Genomic DNA, 27274 nt, shown 5'->3' with positions numbered 1-27274 from the left:
CAAACTTTCTTCTTATCTTTGGAAGAAAACACTGGAGCCTCCTTTGGTGTTTTCTATAGTTTAAGTAATAAGACAGGCTGCAAACAAGAATCCAGTCAGAGTAACACCACCTTTGATGCAAAAATAAATAATACTACAATGTTATGTGCATGTTTAATTTATAATTCTGAAAATTAGGTAGAGATCCTGCAGACAGGATCTGGAGGTATTTTGTCTAATCAAGCAGGTGCAAGTATAGTATCTGAATTTGTGCATTTTTACCTGTTTTCTGGTACAACAAAATATCTTCTAGATCCTTAAGCAGTCCAATTTCTCTAGTTTATCCTCCTGTTTCTGAAAATTATCCATATTCACAATTTTTTTTTTCACTTGTTCAGGGTCCAGGGCTCTGACTACACTTCCTTTAAAGCAAGCCACTCTTGGGATTCCAAACTTCACTCCTCTTTTTCTGATTTCCTAGTTACTTTGTCCTCTGCTGGAGGTCCCAGCCCTTCTAACAGAAGCAGCAGAAAGGAAAAGGGGACTGTGTTTCCCTTTCCACGTTTCACTGACCCTGGGAGAAGGTCAGGACAGGCAGCTGGAAGGGGTAAGACAGGGAAACACTCAACTCCATCCATCCAAAGCCTTCAGCTTCACTCCTTGGTCTCTTTGGAGTCCCAAACTCCCTGTCAGATATTTCCTAGCAGGACATGGACATCAGAAATCTCAGCTCAGACCTCTCCACCCTGCAGGAGATGCTGAGGGAGGTTATTGTGCAGTCTGTTAGTGGGACAACTACAGAAAATGTCAAAAAAGTACCATTCTTGTTCTCCAGAGGTGAAGTGGTGGCAATATTGGAAAATTAATTGGAAAGGAAAGAAACCCGTAGAAAACTTTATGTATTCTACCTGTAAAACTCCTTTTTCTTGTTAACCAAACCAGTCATATCTCTCAGGAAAACTTTTAAGCCTCTGCTTTTTAAATTTGTGGCATTTAGGGATGCTTTTAAGAAATAGAGCTGTGATTCAGCTGATTATTGCTGCCATAAATACAGAAGGCCTTGGGTGGCTGCTGTACATGTGGGTGACAGCTCGATGGACTCCTTTGGCAGGGCCTAAAATAATGCAGCTATTACTGTACTCACTGCTGTTGGCAAACAAAGCACTAAAACATCTTATGATTTTATTTCCTGCCCCAAAACTTACAGGTTATTGTCTTTTCGGGGAAAATGTTTGCAATTTACTTGTGATGACAGTATTTTTTTCTTTTCATACGTGGAAAAAAATTGTCAGATTGCTCGACTTAACTTTTGTATTTCTGGTTCTCACTGCTATTGTTTCCTCTCATGGTTTCATGGCATAGGTGATGATGATGATGATTAAAAGTCCTTATTCAGGATTTCAAGGATTAACTTTGAGTTGTATATCTACTTTTAAGAGAAGCTAAGAAGGAATAACTATAAAATAAAAGATTAGTACATTTTGGAGAAGTTTATATCAATAAATTTTATGGGATAATAAAGGGAAAATTTGGATCTCTGGGGAGACTGGCCTAAGAATAGAGCAGTGTAAGAGAAGGTGGTATGAGCAGAACCAACTCAAGCTACTGTGAGATATACTTAACCTTTATAAATTTAGGTATAATATACATTCTTCATTCCTAGGAAAAAAGGTTTCTGGCCAGAAAATCTGTTCTTAGGGTTATATTGGAAAAGCAATGAGCAATCTTTCCTCCTAACTTTGGTGGGTCTTAGTTAGAGAGATCAATCTGCTGACAGATGTCAGTACTCTGCACAGATTTGGGTAAAGTGGAGACCAGCAGAGAGCAGAAAGAGCAGTTACAGGTCTAGAGAATGTGTTATTTAAACTGCAAGGGAGGACAGGAAAGACTTAAGAGGGTCTGAAAATGCTACAATGTCAAATAACCTCCCACATTCCAAATTAACAGGGAGAAAGAAAAGGCTTCAACTGTTTTCTGTTAGAAAAGGGAAATCTTCTACCACAAGGGTTAGGGTAATGAATGATAAAGTATGTCAGTAATAGAGCTTACAGCCATGTAAACTCTTCCAAATTATATCAGAACTTGAGGAAAAATGTGTATTTCCTGAGAGATGGAAAGAAATAATATTAGAGTTATGATAAGGTAGAATATCAGCTTCAGCTGCCTCTTGTGCTTCCCTGGCACCGTGGCCTGCAAGGCTTGTCCCCTTTGTCTCTCCCTCAGTCATAGAAGGACATTTTAAATCAAATCAGTTCTTCTGGATCTCAGTTTGAGAGGACATCCTTAAATCTCCCAGAAATTTTGATTCTGATGTGACCTTAATTGTTTAAATCTACGTCAAGGAGCTCTTTCCAAATCTCAGTCTCTGACGTGGAGTTGTTTAACACACTGGTTTTTTCATAAATATCTCACAGTTCTAAACATGTGGGAGCAAAGTGCCCTGGAAGAGTTGAACTTTAGAGGGTCCCTCCAACTAAATTACTCTGTGTTCCTCTAAATCTAAAATTTCCAGCTTGGGCCTTTCCTTTTGGCATGAAGACAAAATTCCCCACTGGCTGCTCTTGAACCAGCTGAAGCCATGAATGAGTGATGAACTGTCCTGGGAGTTTTTGCATTATTAAGAATACTTTTTTTCCTTTTTTTTTTTTTTTTTGTTTTGGTTTTTTTTGGGTTTTTTTTTTTGTTTGTTTGTTTGGTTGGTTTTTTGTTGTTTTTGTTTGGTTTGGGTTTTTTTTTGTTGTTTGTTTTTGGTTTTTTTTTTTTTTTGCATTTTGGACATTTGGAAATTACTTTTCTTGTGAGTTTAGGCTGTGGACCTGTTACGGTCTGGGTATGTTTTAAACACTTGCTGCAGCTGAGAGGTTGCTTTGATTTTGTTGAGGACAGCAATTAAGCTGTGTGGAGCAGGTATGGATTCATCTGGAGAACGAGGCAGGATTGATGGGAATTATCCAGAGGTGGAAGGCTGATGCATTAACCTACATCAGCTCCTCTAACCCCAGGATACCCTGTGTGAGTGTTTCTGCTCAGCTGTAGCAGGAAACCGAAAGTCATTTTGATCTTGCTGTCAGGAGATCTTAGATAAATAGGATGTAATTCTCAGTGGATATTTTAAGGGTAATTTGTATGAAGAAAGCCAATGGAGAGGTCTCATCTGATGTTGCTTGGATATCTAATGGGTTTTGGGTACATCCCTTTATTATCCTCTCATTAGCATTTATCCATGGAGTAAAATACTTGAAATATTTCTTAGCTTGGCTTTATTTAAGTACTGATGTAAAGTACTAATTAGCAATTATTTATTCATGCTTTATTAAAGTACTCCAATTCCCCTCTGTTGTATTCAGTTAATATGAACAGTTTCTCAGGAATTGTTGGGAAGTTAATATTCAGACACGGATCTTCCCCTGCCCCACCTGGATTTGTTTGTGTGGATGATGTGACAGTGTTCCAAAAGATTTGCAGTATCTTCTAAATGAAATTCTCTCTATATATCACCTTGGTATAATAATATGTAGCAAATGAATACTCAGTGTCTACACTCCTATGGCTGAAACTTTCAGCAGATTATTTAAGATACCTGAGCATCTTTCTCTTCATTCTGATATCTTTGATTTTCCAGTCCAGTGGAGTTGGGTGTTCCAAGGGCTGAGCACAGCTCTGGCAGGTGGGGATATTTCAGTCACAGGGATCTGTGGTGGGAGCCTGAGCTGCAGAAGGGGAGGTGGGTCTGGCAGGTCTGAGCTGCAGCTTTGCTTCCACCATTTCTCTGCAATAAATCCCTTCTGCACTTGGAGCCAGGGAGAGGAAAAAACCCTCACTCACAGAGATGCCACTGCATCCCCAGCTGTCTCAGGACAACCTGACAGTCTTGATTTTGAGTTTAGCAGCTTTAAAATCGCTGACCCTGAGCAGGCACGATTTACAAGGTACATTTTAAAGACAGTTCACCCAAGACTGGCACTAAAGAAACTTATTTTTCACCTGGCTGGGGAGGAATTTTTGGTATATCCTTTCTGAGGACTTCATCAATGTTCTGCTGGGCAAGCTGCACTGCTGACCTGCATTATGAAATAAGGTGACCACAGGGCTATTGCTGAGATACTTTAATTTGGATGGAATTACTCTCCATCAAGTGTTTCCTTGTCCCAACACATCCCAAGATACGTGAAGACACCACCAAGGGCCCCCCCAGGGTGATACTCTGCATTGCAAACAGCAGGAGACCCACAAACTCTGGTGTTCATTCCCAGGGCAGAGCACAGAACAGGGTTTGGATCAACTGTTGGGAGCAGTAATTGCTCAATGAGAGTCTCATACAATTACTGTAATTAAAATATGAAATATTTGTTATTTCTAGGTTTTGCTGTGATTCCCTGGTTTATTCCTAGGGCTGATGCTGGTTTTCCCTTACACTTTACATCCACTAAGTAAAAATGAAGACATTTTTTCAGTCCTGTTAATTTAAGAAGGGCTCGTTTATGTTTTCTATTTAAAACAAATCAAGAATGAGTGAAAAGGTGGAACAGTGACTTTTAAAATGCAGAGTGTGTGCATAAAGCTTTACTTTCAAGCATTTATTTTCCCAGTTCTAAGGCAATATCTGTTCCTCTGAACAATCCCCCAGCCTGCTTTAGATAGGTCTGATCTAATGATAATGTCTCTGTGCTCTTTCATTTACAATTCCAGGAGTAAGCAAGGAACAGTGTTTCTCTATAAGTCTAAATGACTTTACAGCCCTTGGTAACTTTGATATTACCATAAAGAAAATATCAAGGCTGCTTAAATTTTGGAGTGGATGTTCTGTTTGGCAGCCTGCCAGCCAAAGCAGGAGTGGAATTGCTGACAGGACAGGAAGGAATATCTGATCCCTCTGCTGTCAGCCCAGTCCCATGGGATTTGGGCATTGTAAGTAGAAAATAATTTAACACTGAGAGGAATATTACCAGCTTTTCTGTGTATTATGTATGAACTGAAATGTAGTGAAAAATTTCCTTCTGTTTGGAGGGGTACCATGACAGAAACCACTGTGATAAATTACCCACCTTGTACAGATATTCCTGCACTTAAATTTTCTAGAAAAAGATGAGTTTTGAAAAAAATGTATTTATATCATCATATATATATCTCATATATATCCTTTGCTACTAAGTGAAGAAGCATTTGTGCAGCTGAAGACACGTTGTAATAATAATTTATTCTACTACTAAACCTTTCAAACAGGAAGAGCATTTGCATGCAAAACACATAAAACCCTGTAAATGAAAAGTGAACATCATTTTTTTTATGTAACTTGGTGTCATTTCAGTTCTCCATCCATGAGGTAGAGGAACTTCTGGTTGTTGCCTTAATGCTATTGTTTTGTAAGGAGGCTTTTGCAGAGCCAGAATCCTTTACTAGTGAACACAGGAACTGTCTGGAGGTAAACTCAGGCTTTATGACATGAGAAATTGCTTTTTATGGATACTTTGGCTCAGTCCTGGAGCAACAGCAACGTACTTGATCTGTGATCATCATTGAGCAGTTCTAAACGTGACATACCCTGTCTTTTCTTTTCAAATTTTAGCTGCCATTTCCAAAGCATTATTGACACAGGGAAACCAAAGAGGGAATGAAAATGTTGTGCAGTGTGTTGCAAAGAAATAAAAGAGCCTGGAAAACTTACTGTTTGTCTTGGAAGAAATAATTGTGGCACATTAGTTCATTTAATTGCTCCAGTAATTTAAGTGACTTGTGTATCTTCGCTGTAATTACAGTGGCACTAAAGCTGCAAATCCTATAGAAAAATAAGTAAATAGTGCTTTATGAAGCAACTGTTTAAGCAATTAAGGTGGATCTTTAACTGGAGAGCGGTGGGATTTAATCAGGGCAGGTTTCTGACCAGTATTGTGGTGTAGGATTTGCTGTGGTGATTCCCACTGCACGACTGCAAAGGGCTTGTTCTCAGGAAGAGGATGCACAGCAGAGAAAGGTGCTTGTGTCCCTGATGGAGCAACTGGGAAGCATAAATTCCCCTGAACTGAGAAATATATTCAGTTATTTGAGGAGTGGAGCTAATTGTTGAATGTCTATTTTCAGCACATCAAAACAGGGAGGAATGTAATAACTTGTTTTTCCTTTCAGGTGTGATGCAATTCAATGTCTTTGGAATACCTTGTGCAAACTCATAAGTTATGACCTTTCATATCTTATCTTGATGCTGTAAATGATTTTATAGCATTGCAATGACAGTTTTTAAACTTTCACACAGGAGCTGCTATCTGTGGCTTCTCCCAAGACTCGGAGTATGAGCTTAATCTTTGCTGGATCCACCTGGGTGTGTTTTACCCAAACTCCAGCAATCCCAACCAGAGGGGAACAAGGTGAGTGACAATTATTGTTTGATGCCTGCAGAGGGGCTGCTCTGGGACTGGGATCACTGGAAAGAAGCCCATTCTAACTTTGGCTGAACCAAACTCCTGCATGTTTTCCTCTCTGTGCCATTGGGATTTGAATGTGCTACACCAAGACTAAAATAGAGCTTTGATGGCAAACACACTTTGAGGAGCAAAACTGACCTTGGTGCTCTCAGCCCTAATTGCCCATAATTACCCAACAAATGAGAAAATGGAGCAGTGTAATAAGATGCTGGAGTAAGACTCGGAAATGTCTGTGCTTTGCACATTTGCCACCATCAGATATTGTATTTCTGCTCAAAGAAAAGGGAAATAATTGCCTAAATGTAGATCTGTGCTGGCTAAGGACTAGGGTGGAGAAAGCTGTAAAACAAGATAACTGGGAGAAGAAAAAGAAGTGGAAACAGCACTTCTATTCCAGTTAAAGCTTGAGGTCTAGAAGAGCAGAGCTATTTATATGGAATATATCTAATGGATTAAAGTCTCCTTTTCAAACCCTCTGGGCTTTATCTCGCAGTGACACACCTTTGGATAGGCCTGTTAAAGCCTTAAAAATGCAGATTCAGGGTTATCATGCTGCTCCCAGTCTTCCCCAATCTGCCAAGGTATTGTTCCCTACATTTAATGAAGACTGGAAGTGCTCCCTGCCATCAGTGCTTTGTGCTTGGTGTCCCCTTGCAAGTCCAGAGAGCTGCCCTGTGGAAAAGAGGGATGATAAATTCTGTGCACTGGGATGTGTCCCACCCTGGGGACACTTTGCATTAAACATTCTTTATAGTATTTCCCCTGTGTTTTTATCCACTTTTCTCTTTGTACTTCCCCTCTTGGGTCGTACCTACTGTTTTTAGTGTCACTCCTTAACTGAGGAATAAATAAATGAAGGTGCTTATATAATTTCTTGAACTGATATCTTGATAGTGTCACTTCTTCCAGAGTTCTCTGTGTGGATTTCCCTCCATGTGGTTCGTGCCTGACCAGGGCATGTCCCCAGTCAAACACTCCTAAAGGCAGATTAAATAAGTGTATAACTGTTGCTGTTCAAGATGTCACTCCTATGGAACACCTTCCAAATATGAACAGAACTGCTGAGAGTCTCCAACCTCTTCTTTTACTGGGATCTTCCTGCCCATCCTTTGAAATTCAGCATTCTGTCAGACCTTACTTCTCCCTCTCTCTTACTAGAAAGCCAGAATTATAGAAGTTTTGTACAGAACCAAAACAAATGAATTGAAAATGTAAAAGACAATGCACGTTGACTTTTGAACAGAAAAAAATTAGTTTAAAACCAGCTCATTCCCTAGTCCAACCCTTTTCCATTGAGCATTTACCTCATTGTGATTGCAGTAATCACCCAGGTGCTGATATGGATTTGACAATACCTCCACTTTTTGCCTCAGACAGAAAAGCTTAAATTATGCAGTAAAATGGCTATCACTGCATTGCTTCAACCTGGTACAAATACAGACACCAGACAACCAGTATATTTTAAATCAGGTGCACTCAATTTTTTCCTGGCAAAAGGGGACCAAAAATTCCTTATATCCATGAGTCATCGTTGTCTGACAGTATCCAATTGCCCTTTGCTTTATTATTCCCCATTTTAATGGCATTACATAACCCCTCTTCACCAAATTTTCGAGACATTTATATCTATCTCACACATTTCTGCTCCACAATATTATTTTCTCTTTGTTATTTATCACTTCTGTACCTCCACCTGAACACTTGTGGCCACAAATGCTCAGCTCATTTTTTGATCATCCTGAGATGTTTTCTTGTGGGTGAATGATAATTTTTCTATCAATATTATCACACCAGGGTTTTTTTGGCACTTTAATTATTGTTTTGCCTTTGGGATTGTGTTCCATTCCCTTTGGACATGTATCACTGGCTCCACTTCTTTCAAATCAGAGAGAGAAATGTTTCATTTAACAAGGTGCTTATTTTATACTAATTTAGATCCAGCAGTCTGTAACATTTATCTCTTCATCACTACTTTCATTATCTTTCATATTCCTTCACAATAAATTAGGACTGTTATGTGAAGTTTTATATTGCCATAGTAACAACTTCATTTGCTTTAATTTGCCAATGTATTGATTGGATTTAGTATTGCTTTTGGTTAATTCTATGTCTCTGAAAGTGTATTATCAACTGAAACAAAATTCTTTATTCAGCTCTAGTAAAATTTAGAGACAGCCCAAGGTCATTCTCGTACTCAAGTTGTTCCTTCCATGGAGTAAAGTTTTCCTGGAGTGAGTGATGCACTGGTAAACCTAAAGAGTTAGTAAAAGATTCCTTCTGTATCCATACTTTCTTAATAATGCAGTTCAGTAATACCTGTAAGGATTTGAATCCTTCATCAATACAAACATCACCCCTGGGTGCAATTTTAGAGGTCACTGTGTAGTTGTGATTACCTGGAGGTGTCTGTGGTAGTGGAGGTCACATGTCTTTGAACTTTGAGGCTTCCCAACAGTGGAATGATGGAAGAGCTGATCAATCCTTCCTGCAGGACTGACCCTTACCCAGACCAGCCCTCCTGCTGAGTGGTTGCTAAATTATCACGTAGAAATGGAGGAGTAAGATTGGTGTTATTCATATTTTTCAGTCATTATTACAAAAATCTGACTATTAAATATTCACCATTTCATTGAAAAAAGCTCCAGAGCCTTTAATCCTTTTGTTATTATTTTGTTATTATTATGCATCGATTATTTTTACTGGAAAGAAATGCAAAGCTGAATAATCCCCTGCAATATAATGTCTAAATAGGCAAAAAGCTGGCGAGGAATCAGTGTATAATAATGGTGGCTTTGCTTTTTTTTCCCTGCTCAGTAGCAGCAAGAAGCACAGGAGTGGCTGGAGGACCATCTGCAGCAAGGACAGGGAAAGTCATGGAAAAAGGCACCAGACAAGCTCTGACAACAAATGCAAAGGGTCAAAGCACTGATTTCATTAAGCAGCCACTTTCAGCATTATCGTTTCCTCCCTCCAAAAGCTGGGACACAATCTGTCATTTCAGCTCTTGCTCAGTAAAAATATATTAAAAAAAAAAGTGGTTAGGAATTGTGGACTATGAAGTTAGGGCTTGATAAGGTGTATTTTGAGCTCTGTTTAGTAACTTTAGTTTTTTATTGCTTTTAGATTATTGTCAGTATTGCAGCTCTGTAACTTCCCCTTAAGGTAATTGGTAGCTTTTTACAATTATTACTATTATAATTATTAACGTAGAGGATAATCTTATTTAAAAAATGATTCCTAAAAGTTATGGTGTTCCTGGTTGTAAAAAAAATATGCTTCTGTAAGTGAGAAATTTCGAGTCCTCAATTTTTTTGTGTTTTTACTTAAATAACATTAGAAAGTACATCAAACACTGATTTGGATCTGCCTGAGGGATGACTCAAGAATTGCTGGAGCTGGCAGACTTTTGGGCTTCCTGGTGGTCTGTGCATATGTGTCTTCAAACAGGCACAAATAGGTAGTTGTATAAATATTTATTTTATGTTAGTGAGCATTTTGACAGCCTAAATACAGACTGGGGTGATTTGGGCTCTTAAATCCAAGAATCTCATTTGCCTATAGCTGAATTATTAGAAAGCTTTAGCTGAGCACATCATATGTGAATTTATCCATTTCTAGAAGGTAAAAAATTAATGACATGCCTTGGGAGGTTTAAGGGACAGATTTTCCTCTTTTATGAGGAATCAGAAGGAGGAGGATGTCTTTTTAAAGAGGTTTAAAACCTGAAATATGCTTTTTTTTCTTCCCTGTTTCAGGGAAGTTTCAGTTCTTCAGCTTTTCACCAATTAGGTTTCATGTGGGGCAATGCCCATTTTTTATTCACAGCATTAAAATTGAACTTGAAGGTTAACCTTGACGTGTCCATGTTCAGAAAATGTCTCTGATGTCTCTAAATCTGCTGGTAGAAGTGAAAATTCCTTTCTGCTGGTGCGTTTCAGGTAGGAAGGAGCAGGGAAAAGAAAGTCACATAAAGCTGAGGAAGTTGAGAGAAGATTTGAAGGTAAAACCTGTCAGGAATTCCCTGCAAAAAGGCTCCAAAACAGGCACCCACAGTGGGCTTGGTGTGAAAAGTCAGCAAGCTGTGAGTTTGTATTCAAGGAGCAGGAAGATGTGCTAATGAATTAAAATTCTCTTTGTTTTTTGGGGTTTGTTTTCAGCTTTGCTCTAAGTGGTGCTTCTATCAAATTTCAACTCAAGAATGGTTTTCTCTCCTCTGCATTTTGCCCAAAGCACAAAGGCAGAGCTGTGAGGATGTACCTGAATTATTGGTGGTATTCTCTGAAAGTGATGCACTATCAGGAGCTGGAAATTAGATGGAAACAAATGTTAATCTCCTTTTCCCCTTTGTTCGTAGGCAGTGAACTCTATCCTAAAATTAATACTGTCAGCCACAAATGACAGGTTCAAATTGCTTGCAGAGCACTTTGCATTTTGGAATATCCCCAATGCTCTCTCATTACAGCTTAAAAAAATCAAAAAGCAGGCAAGAAATTTTGATCAAGTAACTGTATCAACCACATTTTGATATCTCCATATGTTGATGCATGAACGGCCAAAGAAAAAGTGGGGTTTTTTTGTGTAAACTTGGAATTTTTCTCACCTGAAAAGGTAGATAATAAATACTGGCAATACATAAGACTTGGCTCTACTAAGACCTCCCATTTGCTATCTTGGAGAGCAGCAGTTATTAATTTTCAGACATAATCAAGTGATTTATATTCATGATTATGGTTCAAACCATCATGACACTTGTTCTTTCTACATCAGAGGCCTTCTTGCTTTCAGCTTCTTGTGTTCAGCAGTTATTAAAATAAGAATGAGAGGGTTTGGGGTTTTTTTTAGAAGTATTTTATAACATTTTTCCTCTGATTTCAGGTCTTACCCACTGAACCATCACAAACACCTGAGCAACGTGTACTGCACTGGCTACACTAAGACTTTGAGCTGTATTTCAGGGATTCACAGCAAGTATTTTCCTCAATTTCCACTAAGAACTGCAAAATTTCCTCTTTTTATACGCCATATATTCCATTGGAATTCTTATCTTTGTAATAACTGCCATAATTAGTACTGGTCTCCAACCTGACCTCATAAAAATTGATAAATAATGCTGGGAGTCAATTTTAAAGTATGTTTATTACCTCTGCCATACTTCTTGACATTTGAAAGGAGAAAAAAGTCCATCACTCAGACCTATAGAAAAGTATTAACCTACAAAAAGATCATTTCTGTACAATGTCTAATTGCATTTCTTTTAGAAAAGCTGCACTAATTCTGAAAATTAACTTCAAATATCTTCTCCATTGCAATGAAATTACTCAGTCGACTTTATTTCTGAAACTGGTTGGTAAACAAAATCAAAATATTTTGGCTGTCAGTTGCTATAAAATGAAAACTAATTTTGTCTGAGGCAAAGCTCAGAGCACCTGACCCTGAACTGTGGGGTGTTTGGGGAAAATGACACGACACTGGATGAATCCAAATTCATTCTCTCCAGAGTCTCTTTGGGGGGGGAAAAAAACTGTTTGCAAAGCACTTGTGAGGCTTCTCAGTTCTTTGTCTTGCTCAGTTTGGTGTCTGGAGGAGATTCCAGGACTCTGAAAACTGCTCAGCTTTGTGACTGAAAAGAGCTGCCCTGGAGAGCTCCCAGTGTGCTGAACTGGGATCTCAGAGTGGTTTCAGCCATGCAAACATGGTATGTGGGGAGTGGGTTCCCACTGGATCTGAGTGATGTCCTTCCATAATATAATAATAATGTTCCTGGCTGAACTGATAACCCACAAGCAGATTGTTACAGGAATTAAGAGCTGCAACTTAACTATAAGTTATATTAAATATTTGATGCCTAAAAAACAACAAATCTCATGAAACTGTAAAAAAAATTCTAAGCTCTTTCTTTTTCCTAACACGGTCCCTTAGCTGAAATCCCAATTATTAGCACAGCTGACTGAAAGAATACAACCAGGGAGCTGGCTCTGACCAGCTAACAAGTTTGTCAAGTTGTACATGATTTAATTAAAAAATGTACCTGTTACAAGAGAAGAGATAAATGTCTCTTTTCAAATAACTGCATTTTAGCGGTGCCTAATTTCCTGCCTTGTTTTCCTACACTATTCTCTCCAGTCTAGCCTATACTCCTGGGCTTCCAGTAATTCTTCTTCCCAGCTGTCAGGAATGAATCAGCTCTTAATTCCTGGAAGCTGGAGCAGGACACAGCGGAGACCACACTGCTCCAGCTCTTGATTTAATGGAGCTCTTGGTTGTCTTCGAGGCCTCTCAGTGCCCCTGACTGAAGAGCCTTTCCCATTCCTCCTTCTTGGAGTTCAATATCCCACCTTTTGCCCTGAGAGCCCTGTTGTTGATGTCCTTTGGAGACTAATGAAAACACCCTCAGCTGGGAATCCTGCTGGTTGATCCCTCTTGCGAGGCCTTTTAGTTTCGTGCTTTTATAGGGCACGGGGAACTTTCACCAGGTGATGGATAATAAAAGTTTGCAGCACTGTGAATTCAGGAAAGCACTTAAGCAAATTGTTTTATTGATGGCAGGGTTAAATGAAACCTGTGGACAGCTGCTGGGCTGGACGGAACACTTTCCTGGAACACTGAAATGAAATACACACCTTGGAAAAGAGATTTACATCAAACAATCCCCTCAGGCCTCCCTCACCGTTATCATCTTCATGATCCACAGGAAGCTATTATTTTTGCTTCAATATGCACTCATAAAGCAGCATATTTAGCCATTTCAAGCAATATTTCCAGAGTTTGCTTGGACACGTGGGGACACAGGTGTTGTTCCAACAAACAGGAGAGGGAGGGGTGGCTCAGTAACAGGCAGCATTCCAAAAGCAGTCTGGTGGCATTGATCTGGGCAAAGATGGATGGTTGCAGGAGAGCCCCAGTGCTCTTTGTGTGCCATTGATTTCCTTTCTTTGAAGTGCTGACTGAGGAAAAGAGGACCATTCCCTCTGTGCTCCCAGAGGAAACATCTCATTCCTGCACTTCCCCAGTCAGAGGTGAGGTTGTGGAAGAGAAACAAATCTGTGAACGGTTCAAAAAAAATACAAGTGGCACTTCTCAGCCGTTTCTTTATTATTGAAAAATAACCTGTAAACACTTAATAGCATGAAAGCTTTCCTTTGGAAAACAAAGACCTAATGTTAAGGTCATATAATATCTGTTGTGAGAAACACAATACTCAGTTAAATATGAAGGTTTCATATTAAGATTATGATTGAAACCTCTTCCCTATAAACTCTTTTCCATGTTAATCTTTCACCTTTTCCTTCTGCTTTTGACATTTATTTTTAGCATGCCGTGAAATCTGTTTATTATTAAAATTAATATTTTAAAATTAATCCTGATTTTAATTCAGTTCTCTCCTGCAACTATTGAAATAACTCTTTTCCTGATTTGGGAATGTTTAATGACTTCTTGTGGTGCTTAAAGCACATATGAGTGACAAGTCACGTGAAGGTTCCATGGAGGTTCTGTAACAAAGATATGGGAAAAGGAGACAATAGAAACCAGGAGTTACGCATTTTATGGCTGTTTTTTTTCCCCTCATTGCAGAATCTGGTGCTTTATATTGAACCCAAATATTTATAATTAACCAGCCATTCCTGCAATAATCTCAGTGACTGCTCAGTCCAAAGTGTGTGCAATGTGCCTGTAATTATGTTGTACCTACCATTGGCTGATGGGTTTGCAAACAAGGCAGAAAACTGATAACACAGAACATAAAGCTTCAGTTTTCATCTTGACCTTTACAGCCAAGAACAGCACATGAAGGAACCAGAGGAGCTTTAAGGTATGTCACTCATTTGATTGCATCTGAGTTTCTGGAGAGCTGAATGAATGTGCACATCACACGACAGGATTTATATTTATAAATTGTAAAGCTTTATTTCCCAAGTATTGGGTCTCAGGGGGAAGACCATGAGAAGGAAAGAACTGAAACACAGTGATTCAGTTGGGGGAGAGGTCTGGATGACAAGAACTTGAATAAGATCCTGGTTTCCAGAAAAATGACCATTAGTTTTTTAGGACTTCTGGTTGATGTCATGTGGGGTGACACAGCAAAAGAGGTTTTTGAGATGAGGATACTTGTAGGGCAACGGGTTGTACTTTGAAGAAATGGTAGGCAGGAGACTAAAATGACTTAAACTGTGATTTCACACCAAAAAAAAGTTTCTTTTAAAGTGTCTTTCATTGCTTTGGGTCATCACTAAAACACATAGGAGTGTTCTACTCTGTCAGCACAATGCACATGTATTCCCACACTTCCTTGATTTAACTAAAAAGAGCCAATTTCCCTGCATTTGAGGTTGTTTTATAAGCTTAAATGTTCTTAACCAAATGTTAAATGCAGTAGGAGCTGCCAATGGATATTGATCTGGATGCTGGAGATTAATTTTAATTAGTTTTATTGCTGGTGCACAGTTCAGTGTTAACAGCACTGGGGTGTTCTTTCACTGGGGCTGAGCAACTGCTTCGACTCTGTCCAACAAAAAAATCCTCCAAATTCTGGGAAAACCATAAGTTTTACAGCAGTTTAAGGCACTGACTCCATCAGCACACTCTCCTGCACTTAAGTTGTGATTTCAGCAGCAACCACAGTACCATGAGCTTCTACACATGATCTGTTCTTCCATTGTGTAAATAATTTACCCCATTACTTCTGTCTTGCCTTTTCCACGTGTCATGGACACATTATCAGAGTTTATTAGAGGCTTTGTCGAGTCCAGTTTTAATAAATCAACTTCCTCCTTTGTAAGATAAGCTGTGTTTGTACTAAAGGAGGAAAGAAAGCTTAAAAAAAAAAAGGATAAAAAGAAAGAAGATTTTCTTTGTTTCCAGTTTCAAGAATTTTAGTAGGAGGTAGGAAAACCCCATAGTTAATCTCAGGAGAAAATTGTTCTGTGTGTGAAGTGGTTTTCAGGGAGCAAAATACATTTCTCAGTGATTGGCCACTTGTGTAATAAAACCATAATCTGTGCTGTGTGAATTGTCCTGACTTGGAGATTTATTGCACATCGTCCTTAATGAGTGTTTTATGTAAGCCTCAGGATTAGATGACATGGTTTAAAACCTGAATCACTTCAAAATTTGGCAAATTTGATGAATTGGTAATGCAATTTGTAGGGTTTTCAAAGCTGTTGCTTGTGTTTTCCTTTTACCAACCGTGTTTCTTGGGTTGTAGATGGGCAAAAGGAAGTTCAGTGGGCTGGAGATCAGCCTGATCGTCCTCTTCTGCATAGCAACTGCCATACTCTGTGTCTTCATTGGGCTTTTTGCAACAGGACATACTGGAGTCAAAGATCCAGGTAAGGACTTCCCATGGATGCTGTAGGGCCAGAGCAAAACCCCTGAGTGGGAGCTGCCTGACTCAGTGTCACTGTTCTGTGCTTACCATTATCCAAAGGTGGATCATGGTCAGTCCTTCCTACGGATAATTTGAGTAAAATTACCAGTTATGAATGTAATAAGTAGCATGACTCAGAATTTATAGTCATGAGAAATGTTTTACCTCTTCCTCCCTCGGCTGGATTTTCTTTATGAGCATAGAACTCATATAATTTCAAAATTTGTGAGTATGAAACAAGGTAACTCAGGAAAAAAAAAAAAAAGGACCAGGGAGATATAACCCTAAAACCCAACAGTATTTCTTGCTAATGTATTGGTATATTAGAACCCTCTTGTGCTATAGGGCTGTGATTTAGAGCACCTGCTTTACTCACAGTTCCATTTTGAGTAATTCAATTTACATACAGGGACTGAAGCAAAAAGCTTGAAGGTGAAAATGGCAGAAAAACAAAAAATAATTGCTTATACAAAGCAAATATTTCTGTGCTTTAATAAAACTGTCCTTTCAGGCCAATATCTACATATTTTTTTCCTTTTTCTGCCATGAGTAGGAGTTTGCCTGAGCAAAAAGTACAAGTGCAGATAATGCAGAGAGGCAAATCTGGGGATGTGTGTGCATGTCAGCCCCAGGCCACACTTCTACACTTCGTGGTCCTCATTCCAGACATGAACAATGTTCCCAAATATGTAAAGTAACATTCAGTGCACCCTTTTGCCAGCTAAAGCTGCCCTGAGGTCACCTTAAATTCAATCTGACAAACCTGAAACCTTAATGGAGCGTCTTAATGGAGCTTTAAGGTGTTTTTACCTGATGCTCTAATTCCAGCTCCTGTGGAAAACAGTGGTTCAGGGGAAGGAGCACCATGAGAGCACCACAGGGACATTTAGGAAAGAGAAAATTCCTTCTCATTTTAATTTTGCACTTATTTTCACAAGAAGCAACGCATATAGACCCACAGAGAAATGGGATTAATGCACACCTTAAGAAATAAAAGCATCAATATCGTCAATATTACCCCCATGTTCCAAAACTTTAAAGTAAGGTTGTCCCGTCTGAAATAGTCGTGAGCAATTTTTCAAAGGTAAAAATAAATCATACAAGCAATAATTTATACTCATTCTAGTCTATTTTAGAAGTCCAAGATGGAGCCAGTGGGAGCAGTTAGTGTGTTAAGAGGTATTTAAGTTATTCCTGCAGTTTGGGGATGCTGGTAAATAACCCATTCTTTTGTTTCCCAAACAGATTTTTACCCACAATGCTTGAATATACGAAACGAGGAGAGGATTGACTGCATCCCAGATGAACTGGCAACAAAGGTCTGAAAATATTCTAGAAAATACTACAAAATACTCTTTCTCCCATACAACCTCATGCTTACTAACAAAAATATTCTCCCCAGTGGTTTGGGTTTGGGACAGGTGGAAACAAAATTAGCCAGACATCAAGCAGTTAAAAAAAGTCACTCTTTATTTTAACAGCTCTGCCTGAACAGCTTCATTTTGTGTGATGGTCAAAAACTAGCCTTTGTAATAGTTCAGAAATAGCAGGTGTTGATGGGCTTTGCTCAAATGTGCAGGACTTGTGAAATGTGAGACACGTGACCACAGTTTATTTTCAGAAGCACTTTGAACCTCAGCATCTTCCTCTCTTGGCTGGGTGTCTCATGGAAAATATCATGGAAATTATATTTTGGCTTAAAAAACACTGAATTAAAATTCCCAGTGAAAAGTATCATCTCAGACTTGGAGCAGCTTGGTCTAGTGGAAGGTTTCCCTGACCATGAGATGAGTTTTAAGGTCTCTTCCAACCCAAACCATTCCATGATTCTGTGATGACTTATATTTTTCAGTGCTCTCACATTCAGAAACATTCTGTAATAGTTAGCCTTGAAAGAGTATTATAATTATAATAATAATTATTTTTCATCTTTATTATGAATGTTCTCATCTTCTGATGGAAGCTGGTGGATGCCTGGAATCTTCTTTTTATTAGGGGCAGGGGCAGCTTAGGAGAAAAAAAACAGTGTGATGTGTGACATTTCTGTCAATCACAGAAGCATAAAAAATTATTAGCCAGCTGTCTCAATCTCTGAGGGAATTCCCAGTTTAATTCCAGATATGACAGTTGCAAAGCTCCTGTCATGCCATGGGTTTTGTTATGATATATAGTTCAATCAAGTCCTGTGGGGGACAGGTTAGGAAAGGTTCAAATCACAGCCTGTTCCTCTGCTCTTGCTGTTCCTTCCCTGCCCCAGGAACATGCACAGCGCTGTGGAAGTCATGCAGATCACTTTAATCTTTAATTACTACCTTTGAACCAGTCACCCCACATTAAGTGCTGCACTCATCATACAGGGAGGGAAACAGTGTTGCTCTGGTTGCAACTGTGAGAAAGAATTAAAAATAATCAAATTACAGATCCCAGCAGAAATGTAGGGCCAGGTGCACATTGGAGCACTGGGGGGTACCTGCTATGGAATTAGAGGTAAAATAAATGATTCCTGAATCTGTTCTTTCCTCAGTGAAGAAAGACCAGGCAGCAAATTTCATGGATAATTTCAGAGAGAAATCTCACCTTTAACCCGTGCCCTGAGGAAAGCTGTCAGGTTTCCACACAGAGTCCCAGCCCAGTGATTCCATTCATTCCTGTAGACATTCCCCCCTGGAAGCATTCAGGTTGTCCTTTAGGTTATTCTGACACAGCAACCAGCAGAGCTGGAAAACCACAGGTACCTGCTTAGAAAAACATCACTCTTCTGTAGTGGTTTGCACAAATGGTTTTACAATAAACAGCAGCTGGGAAAACCATGATTTGCTGAAGCTCATGTAGAAGGTTATTGTCTGCCTTGATTCCCTTATTCACGGAATATGCTCAAGATGAAACCAGAAAACGAGTAGGATTGCAGAGGATAGAAACAAATAGAAGCAAAAATGAGAGAACAGGAGGAAAACAGGGAGAAACAAAGGAAGAAAGGGAGAAATTAATTTATTAGCTGATCGCAAGGTCGGTGAAAGAAAGCAAATATATATTAACTATTCAGTGCTGTGGAAAATTTTCATGAAGTTTGATTAGACACGCAGAACACACCAGTAAAATCTGAATTCCAGTGAGCAGAGCTAGTGTATTGTTGTTTTGGCTTCTGCTTTTGTTCTCTCCTGCTGGTAAAGGTCTGTTTGAGTTCATGTAACAGCAGAGACAAGCTCTTCTTTTAGTCCTTGGTGCTCAGTTCGTGCTGTACCCCATCATAAACTGCTTCCTCGTATCCAGGATTATTCCTAATTAAGCTTTGACTTTGGCTTTATTGGGTGATGGTATCTCTTGTGCTGGTTTTATAGCTCTGAGACCGGGATCACATCTTTGTTTATACTCAATGATAGCTTTTATAACAACCTCCCCGGTGTCTTTGGTGAACTCTGCTCCTTTGTTCCTTTTGGTCACACTATACTGCATCTCAACTGTGTGCACTATAGTGTGACACTGTACTGCACAGCTCAAATGTTTCAATAATTATTTTTAAATGTTCAATAATTATTTTTAAATGTTCAATTTGCCTGTGGATCTTGTGGTTTTAAGAAAGGACATATGTCTGATAAGCAAGTTGACTCTGAATCCAGAAAGAATCCTCCTTAGTGTGTTCTGTGCCACTGAGTTCCCTCAACAGAGTTTCAAAGAAGGAGCTGATCCGATTGCAGATGTTATTAAGATTACTGGTGTTTGGGGTAAAATGTGCTTTTTAAATGGGTTTAGTATGCATTTATTTGTGGAACACCAGCTCATTTGTGCCTCCCATGTCCTTATCTCAGACGACCTGCTCCCGCCGTGGCTGCTGCTGGAGCCCCCTGGCCGACACCAGCGTGCCCTGGTGCTTCTTCTCCCCAAAACACGGCTACAAAGTGCGGTCGCAAAAATCAACCACGGCAGGTGAGCTGCGGGCTGGGCTCCCCCACTGCTGCATGTGCTGGTGGCCAGAACAACATGATAACCTGTATTTTCCTCCCAAGGATTTGAGGCTACCTTGAAGAGGCTGCCATCACCTACCCTCTTTGGGAACGACATCCAGACTGTTCTGCTCACGGGGGAGTATCAGACACCAAATCGCTTCCGATTCAAGGTTAATCCTTTTTCTCTGCTGCTCCAAGGCTCGTGTTCTCTGCAAGGCGTGAGGTTGGAGGGCTGGATTGATCCCTCTGAGGCACCCTCATGGTTCCCACTGAAATCCCTGTCTCCTTTCTCTGTCCTCTCTGCTCCGTGCATCAGCTTTACCATAGTGGGATTTCTGCAGGAAAAATTGGAGACTTTGGGAATCTCAGGTTTTATTTTATCTCATCACAGGAAAAATTTGGGTTTAAACATATTTCACTTGCTTTTTATTTGTGACCTGGCCATACCTCTCAATCATTTTGACAGACAACATTAACTTTTCCAATGATTCCTGTTTTCTTTGGAAGGCTCAACAGTCCATGCCATGAATGTGGGGTGTCAATGAGTTCTGGGCTTGAGCAGCTTCTTCTGTGGTGGACTTCATCTTATGATAGGTTCCTGCTGATCCAGGGAGACAGTCAAGTACTATGAGAAAAATGGTTAAAAATTCGTAATTGAATTTGGAAGTGAATAACAGTGAAAGCAGAAGAGGAGACTGGGATAAGGGTGGAAGTACCCTGAGTCAGAACTACATGTTTATGCTGAAAAATATTTGAATTGGGGATTAGTTTATAAAGGCCCAACACTTCTGTTTAAATATTTGCAGATCACTGATCCTAAAAGACAAAGGTTTGAAGTCCCTCATGAACATGTGAAAGCATTCACTGGATCTGCAGCCTCCAACCTGAAGTACCAAGTGACACTGCAGCAGAACCCCTTTGGCCTCGTGGTGACCAGAGTGAGCAATGGCAGAGTGCTGTGAGTAACTGTGGTGCTTTGCTGGGTGACAGGGGTGTTCTCTGAAAGCTGGTGTTGCCACACAGGGCATAGTCTTCTCTTCTTTTGACTGATGGATATTCTGCAAGGACTCCTGAGAGGTCTTTGGAAGCAAAGTCTGTGCTATGGAGAGCTCTGTCTGAAAGGTTTCAGTTCTGGCTCTCTCTTCACTTCCCTCCAGTAGGGGGAAATCTCTGCAGCTGCTTTATTCCATCAATTTGGGCAAGTTTTTATTACCTGAAGGACTCCTCGCACGTGCAAACCATGTGGGAAAACTCCTGATTGCATCTTTTATCTCCTTTGTTGCAATCATGTTGAATCCCTGAATCACCAAAACCAGGCTGCCCTTTAGACCTGTGATATCCAGAATAGCTGTGTCATGGAACTGTGTCCAGAACTGCTGAGCTGGTCATATGAGGTGTGAGTTAGATATTTGATGGACTTGTAGATTGGATTCTCTCATCCCATTTACCTTTCTAAAAAAAAATAAATAACCCAACCCAGTGGCCATTAGAGAGGGGAAGTGTCAGGATGAACCTGGTTATTAAACCAGCCCAGCAATGATTACCTGTCACAGGGCCAGGCCAGTTGGATTACCCAGGCTTCAAGTTTAATTAATTAGGGGTTACTTTTTGCTCTTATTAGTATTGTTTGCTTGCTTAGAATTCCTCTGCAATGATTGATTTGCAATTATAGAGGGCACAGAAGATGGACTTGGTACTCAGTAGTGCATGACTGATTAAACAGGTGTATGGAGGGGGAATAACAAACCCAGTCCAATGGAACTGTGTTGAAGCAGTGCTCTGGAACATTGTCTAAATTTTCCTTAGGCTTTTGTTTAATTTCATAACAGTTTTGGTCTCTAGAGAAAAAGAAAGATACAGTGATGCTGGACTCTGAGTATCTAAATGAAGCTGATGTTATCACGGGGTAAGGGCAACCCCTCAGAGATAAATCCTTGATAAATTTGTTTGCACGAGGGAGGCCTCTTTGAAAAAGTAAAGTGGGAACCAATGTATCATTACATTTCATTACCAAAATCCTGATTGTCCAGATATTTATAAAATCTGTGAACTTCTATCACAATTTGTCACACTGGAGGCCCCAGAAGGATCAGAGTTCTGACAGATCTGCTGCTATCACCAATTGCAAGAAAACCTGAATGATCTGGGTGGACACCTGAGCCATCCAGGCCCAACTAAAACAACCGAACAGTTCTTGCAGCGATCCTCGCTGAAACACTTTTCTTATTTATTATTTTTGTGTTGTTTCACCAGGTTTGACACCACCATAGGCCCTCTGGTATATGCTGACCAGTTCTTACAGCTCTCAATCAAACTGCCCAGCAGCAACATTTACGGGGTGGGGGAGCACGTGCACAAGCAGTACCGGCACGACGTCAACTGGAAAACCTGGCCCATGTTGAGCAGGGACATCCCCCCCTCTGGAGTAAGTCTGGCTGCATTTCACCTCATTCTTTGCAGTTCTGTAACCCAAACCTGTTAGGCATTAATGTATCCATCGGGTTTTTCCCAAAAGACTTCTTGGGCACTGTGTGTTGTTACTGACATACTTGATGATGCTGATGAACGTTCCCCTATTTCTGATTTTTGTGTCGCCTTGTAGTTGATAACCAGTTGATAAACATTAATAGATGAGAGTCTTCAGCTTCTACTGACAAGTAAAATAAATAACAGACTAATAAATAATTAGTATGTCCTAATGCATAGGATAATAATGCAATGTGTGTAGAGTTCAGTTCAGATACTGCTTCAGTAACATCCTTGAAGCTCACCAAACGATGGAAAAATTCTCTTTAACAGCTGTTTCTTTCCAAGATAAAATATGCCTGTTAGCTGTGATTTCTTCCTTTAGTTTTTATGGCTGTCTCTTTATGAAAAAAATTTCTGGGGCACCCGTTTCTCAGTAATTGTGAGACTATTTGTTACCATTACCTCAATTTCATGAAGCGACAACCCATATGCTTTAATTTAAGAGAGAACTTCAGTGTTTCACTGAAATGGGAGCTGTACTAACAGAAATTAGAGGGTGAGATGACTATATGTAGTTAATTAATGATTTGGAATATGTACCCTTTACCTTGAGACTCCTTCCCACCATTATCTCTGGTTTAAGAGAGTTCTCAGCTGAGGCTCCACCGAGTGTAGACTCATTAAGTTTAACTAACAGTGAACAGAATCAAGTTAGGCTGAGTTTAAAACACTCAGGTTCTGTTACTTAATTAGACCAGAGTTTTCTTTTTCAGGAGAAGCAGCAGAAATATTGCAACACTTGCCAACATCTCTAAGGGGTTTTGTTGCTAATAATAACAACAGGGAAAAACAAACAAACAATAACAACAACATATTAGAAAGGAAAAAAAAAAAGAAGCAAAGCACTCTTATTTCCATAGATTAGACATAAAATTATTAGCTTTCAGGGTTAATAGAAATATAGATCTATGGTCAAAGGTGATGAAAGCACCTTTCAAGTTCTCCTACTGGCTTGATGTGCACATCTATTACCCAGAAATAGTGCTGCAATATGTGCTGCCTGCCTGCAGATCCATCACATCTGCTCACTTATATTGTCTGTTTATTGGGCAACCTTTGTTTTAATGGAAAATGTTCTCATAAAGGAGAATAATGCCAGGAAAGAGAAAACAGAACTGTAGGGAAGTGTCAGGATTGAAATGTTTGCTGTTTTCTCCATTTTAAGTTTCGGGTTCTACCTGTGGTACATTTTGAACTATCGCAGAACAGAGATTGTTGTTAGGTTTTAGTCATCTTACGTGTTCTTTTTATCATTTTAGGAAGTGCGTAACTTATATGGAGTTCACACTTTCTTCCTGTGTTTGGAAGACAACACTGGAGCCTCCTTTGGTGTTTTCTTAATGAATAGCAATGCCATGGGTAAGAAATCTTTGTAAAAATTAAAAGATAAAAGCTTGAACAACTGGATTTCTTTTGATTCTCTCCTCTGTAGGATGTAAAGGAATGGACATCTGGACATTTAAAAGAGTTATCTGAATACATTTATTCTTATTAGAAAGTTCAATTAATGGCTTTGGGTTCTTTGGGTATTTGTGGTTTGTGTTTTTTACTTCAGTAAATTTGCTAATCTGGAAAATTAAGAAGTTATTTTAGAGTGAGATGGTCTTCAGACTCAGTTTTGTGCCCTCTTGTCTGGCAGAGTTTGTGGTGCAGCCTGCTCCAGCAGTGACCTACAGAACCATTGGTGGGATCCTGGATTTCTACATCTTCCTGGGAGACACTCCAGAGCAAGTAGTGCAGGAGTACCTGCAGGTATCTTTACCTACAGAGGTTGTGCATTGAACAGATTGTTTAAAGTTCTTGGGATTTATTTCAGTTTTGTTGTCTCTTTGTATGACAGTGTGTGTTGACCCTATTAACTGAAGGCATGACTCAGTATATATCTAACTAAGAATAACTGCTAATATCTCAATAATGTGACTTACTCCTGTAAATCACAGGATAAATTCCTGTGCATAAGGGAATTTTATAGCATAGACAACAGTGTGCTTACAAGCATGCCATGATTTTATGATCATAAAATATCTCTGGAATCTTTTGTACTTCTCAAGATCTGCTTAGGTTTCAGTGATATTTTAAGGAATGGTCCTTGTCCCCAGATATTTTTGTTTATTAAAATAAGTAATAATTAAGAAAAAAAACACAGAAAAAATATTGCATTTGGGAGTGAAGGCTCATTTAGTGTGTATTATTCAAGCAGATTTGAGGAATGTGGATTTAGGGAAACGGGCACTGATGGCACGTGGGATGTTTTCTCTCCCCTTGCAGTTCGTGGGATTGCCAATGTTTCCCTCCTACTGGAGCCTGGGCTTCCAGCTGAGCCGCTATAATTACGGCTCCCTGGAGGAGGTGGTGAATGTGGTGGAGAGGAACAGGGCCATTGGACTCCCTTATGTGAGTATGGGGTGAGGGGGGGAGGAGGGAGGACCCAGAGAGCTGTTGGGCAACTCAGTTTAAATTAGGACATTTCTGGGGGTTTTGTGCATTTTAGTGGTAGACCCATTATAAGAAAGTAACTTGAGCACTTTACTGCAATATTTTTATATATCCAACTATATCCACTTTTCTTCTCATGTCACCTAGTCTATGAAATAATTTTTTTATTGTTCTCTGGAACCATATATTATTCTTAATGGACGGTCAAAGGTAAAGTACAATTAACTTGTAAAATTAGATTTTAGATGGCATTAACCTGATGTCTTAATAGAATAAAAATGCCCTAATATTAAGCTAAGAGTTGAGGAAGGAATGTTTGGATTTAAGGGAAGAGCTCTTGAAATCAGGCAACTGCAGTGACACAGCCACAAGTCCAGGGGTTATTTGAAAGGATGCAAATACATGCATTCATTTAAATTCTGTTAATTTGAATGCAACTCTTTTTAGGCACGAAAGATGTGTCAGAACAGTTAATTAGGGCTGTAAGGCCAAGGTGAGATGTTGCTTCCAAGTTGTCCTGACAGCAAACTTTCTGCCAGACTGCAATAAAGTCCCAACAGTAAATTCAGTATAAAACAAGCAGGAATTGTCAGAAGAAATTATTTTGGACTAACAGAAAAATCTTTACATCTCACTCCACATGTAAAAGATGAATTCCTGCTCTTTCAGGATGCCCAGGTCACTGACATTGATTACATGGAGGCAAGGAAAGATTTCACTTATGATGGAGAGAACTTTACAAATCTCCCTAACTTCGCAGAGTATATGCACAACTATGAACAAAAATATATTATCATATTGGTAAGCATTTAATGACCTCCTTTCCCCTTTTAAACACTAATATTTATTATTATACTTCGTTTTTCTCTGTAATTATTGCATTTCTTGCCTACAATAATTAATGGAGTGTGTGCTGGTTTCTTCTTTTTTTTTTTTTCTGTTTCCTGATTTTTTTAGGATCCTGCCATTAGCACACAAAATCTACTGAATGGAAGTGCATATGGAAGTTACGTCAGGGGAACAGAGAGAAAAGTCTGGATTAATGGAACAGATGGAGTAACACCCTTAGTCGGGGAGGTAATTGTGGTTTTATGCATTTGAACTCAGTCTGTTGTCACTATTATAGTTTAACTTAGAGCAGGGGGCTCCTTTAAAACTCTCATTTCTAAGTTGCTTCTTTCAGTAAAATTACTACCAGTGAGAGCACTCGAGATACAAAAATTCTCAACCTTTCTCTTTTTTTTTTTCCAATTTTTTCCATTATAAAGGTGATTTTTGACATTAAAATTTTTTTGCATATGTAGTTAATATCATAAGTTTAATTAATTAATTCCCTTTTAATATTTGCAGGTGTGGCCAGGGGAAACTGTGTTCCCAGACTTCACCAACCCAGAGTGCACCAACTGGTGGGTGGAAGAATGCAGATTGTTTTATGACACGGTGCCATACGATGGAATCTGGATTGTAAGTAACCCAGAATTGTCATTTTTATTTTTCCTTTTCCAAAACAGTCAAGGGCAGATGAATATTAAATTCTGTTTACCCTGAATTTGAAAGGGATTCTTACTCTAGGAACCTGAAATCTATGCAGAACGTGTCTGTCTGCTGGTGTCAAACTTGGAGTTTAGATTTGAATTTTAAATTTTAATTTGAGTTGTGAATTGTGGCATTTAAAAGCTGGGTTTGGGATGTTCAGTGACACTTAAATGCTTCAATTGATGGACCATTGCCGAAAGCAAGTTCATTCCTGTTTTTGGAATGGCAATATTTGGGGACCTGCGTCCCTGCTCAGTGAACATGTGCTAAATAGATCCTGAATACGGAATAGAATCCATATAAACTATGGGTTTATGCTCCAAGTAGCTCATAGAATTCCCACTTAGGGAATCTATAGTTGCTATTCCAGAGAAAGCTTTGGAAAATTCAGGCTTCCTAGACAAGTTTTTCCACAAAAAGGCTAAAATACAGGTTGGCACAGTGGATTTTAGATACAACTCACAGAAATCAGATGAGATTAAGAACCCTTTTGACTGGTCAGATTAGTTTTGGGTATATTTTAAGGAATAGCCTGTAATAAAACTGCTAAAAGTGGGTGCCTGAAGGAAATTTGTACTTAAACTACTCAATCCCTGCCTCAGCACCTTCTTCCCTCTATTCTGTTTTTCTGTTTGTTCTGCTGCCTTTTATTTAAAAATAAATAAATACTCTGGAAGAAAACAAGAATCTACTGAATGTTTTGCCATGCATTTTAAGAAGCTGCATCAGTTTAAAATCAAACTTCAGTCCCTCAGCTTCCTTGGGTGGGGTGGGGTGGCCCTGGGTGGGCAGCAAAGCTGCTCCATCACGGTCCTTCTCATCTGGAAAGTAAATACAGGGAAGAAAAAGTATAGCAAAAGGCTTGTGGATTAAACTAAGGAGGGATCAGTCAGTAATCCAGGGAGGTGGTGGAGTCCCCATCCCAGGAGGTGTTCAAGGAATGACTGGATGTGGCACTCAGTGACAAGGTGGGGATCAGTCACAGTTTGGACTCCGTGATCTCAGAGGTCTTTTCCAACCTTGATGACTGGGATTCTGTGACTCTGTGATTCTCATCATGGGCAAAA

At 39.4% G+C, this 27274-nt stretch overlaps 1 protein-coding gene across 1 annotated transcript in view; it reads left to right on the top strand.

Annotated features, from left to right (window-relative positions):
* The first annotated feature begins 15600 nt into the window (after positions 1–15600).
* SI (sucrase-isomaltase) overlaps positions 15601–27274 on the top strand; it is a 41648-nt gene continuing 29974 nt past the window's right edge. The window contains exons 1-12 of the mRNA XM_029962330.1: positions 15601–15724; positions 17008–17081; positions 19569–19686; positions 19767–19876; positions 20513–20664; positions 21960–22131; positions 23495–23594; positions 23875–23987; positions 24504–24629; positions 25341–25472; positions 25629–25748; positions 26022–26135. Coding sequence (XP_029818190.1) covers positions 15601–15724; positions 17008–17081; positions 19569–19686; positions 19767–19876; positions 20513–20664; positions 21960–22131; positions 23495–23594; positions 23875–23987; positions 24504–24629; positions 25341–25472; positions 25629–25748; positions 26022–26135 — 1455 coding nt within the window. The remainder of the gene's footprint in view (positions 15725–17007; positions 17082–19568; positions 19687–19766; positions 19877–20512; positions 20665–21959; positions 22132–23494; positions 23595–23874; positions 23988–24503; positions 24630–25340; positions 25473–25628; positions 25749–26021; positions 26136–27274) is intronic.

Source organism: Manacus vitellinus, unplaced genomic scaffold (assembly GCF_001715985.3).
Source record: "Manacus vitellinus isolate BGI_N305 unplaced genomic scaffold, ASM171598v3 scaffold_45_pilon, whole genome shotgun sequence".
Taxonomy (NCBI): domain Eukaryota; kingdom Metazoa; phylum Chordata; class Aves; order Passeriformes; family Pipridae; genus Manacus; species Manacus vitellinus.
Note: the sequence above shows the minus strand (reverse complement) of the source record. Positions and strands in the feature narration are given on the sequence as shown.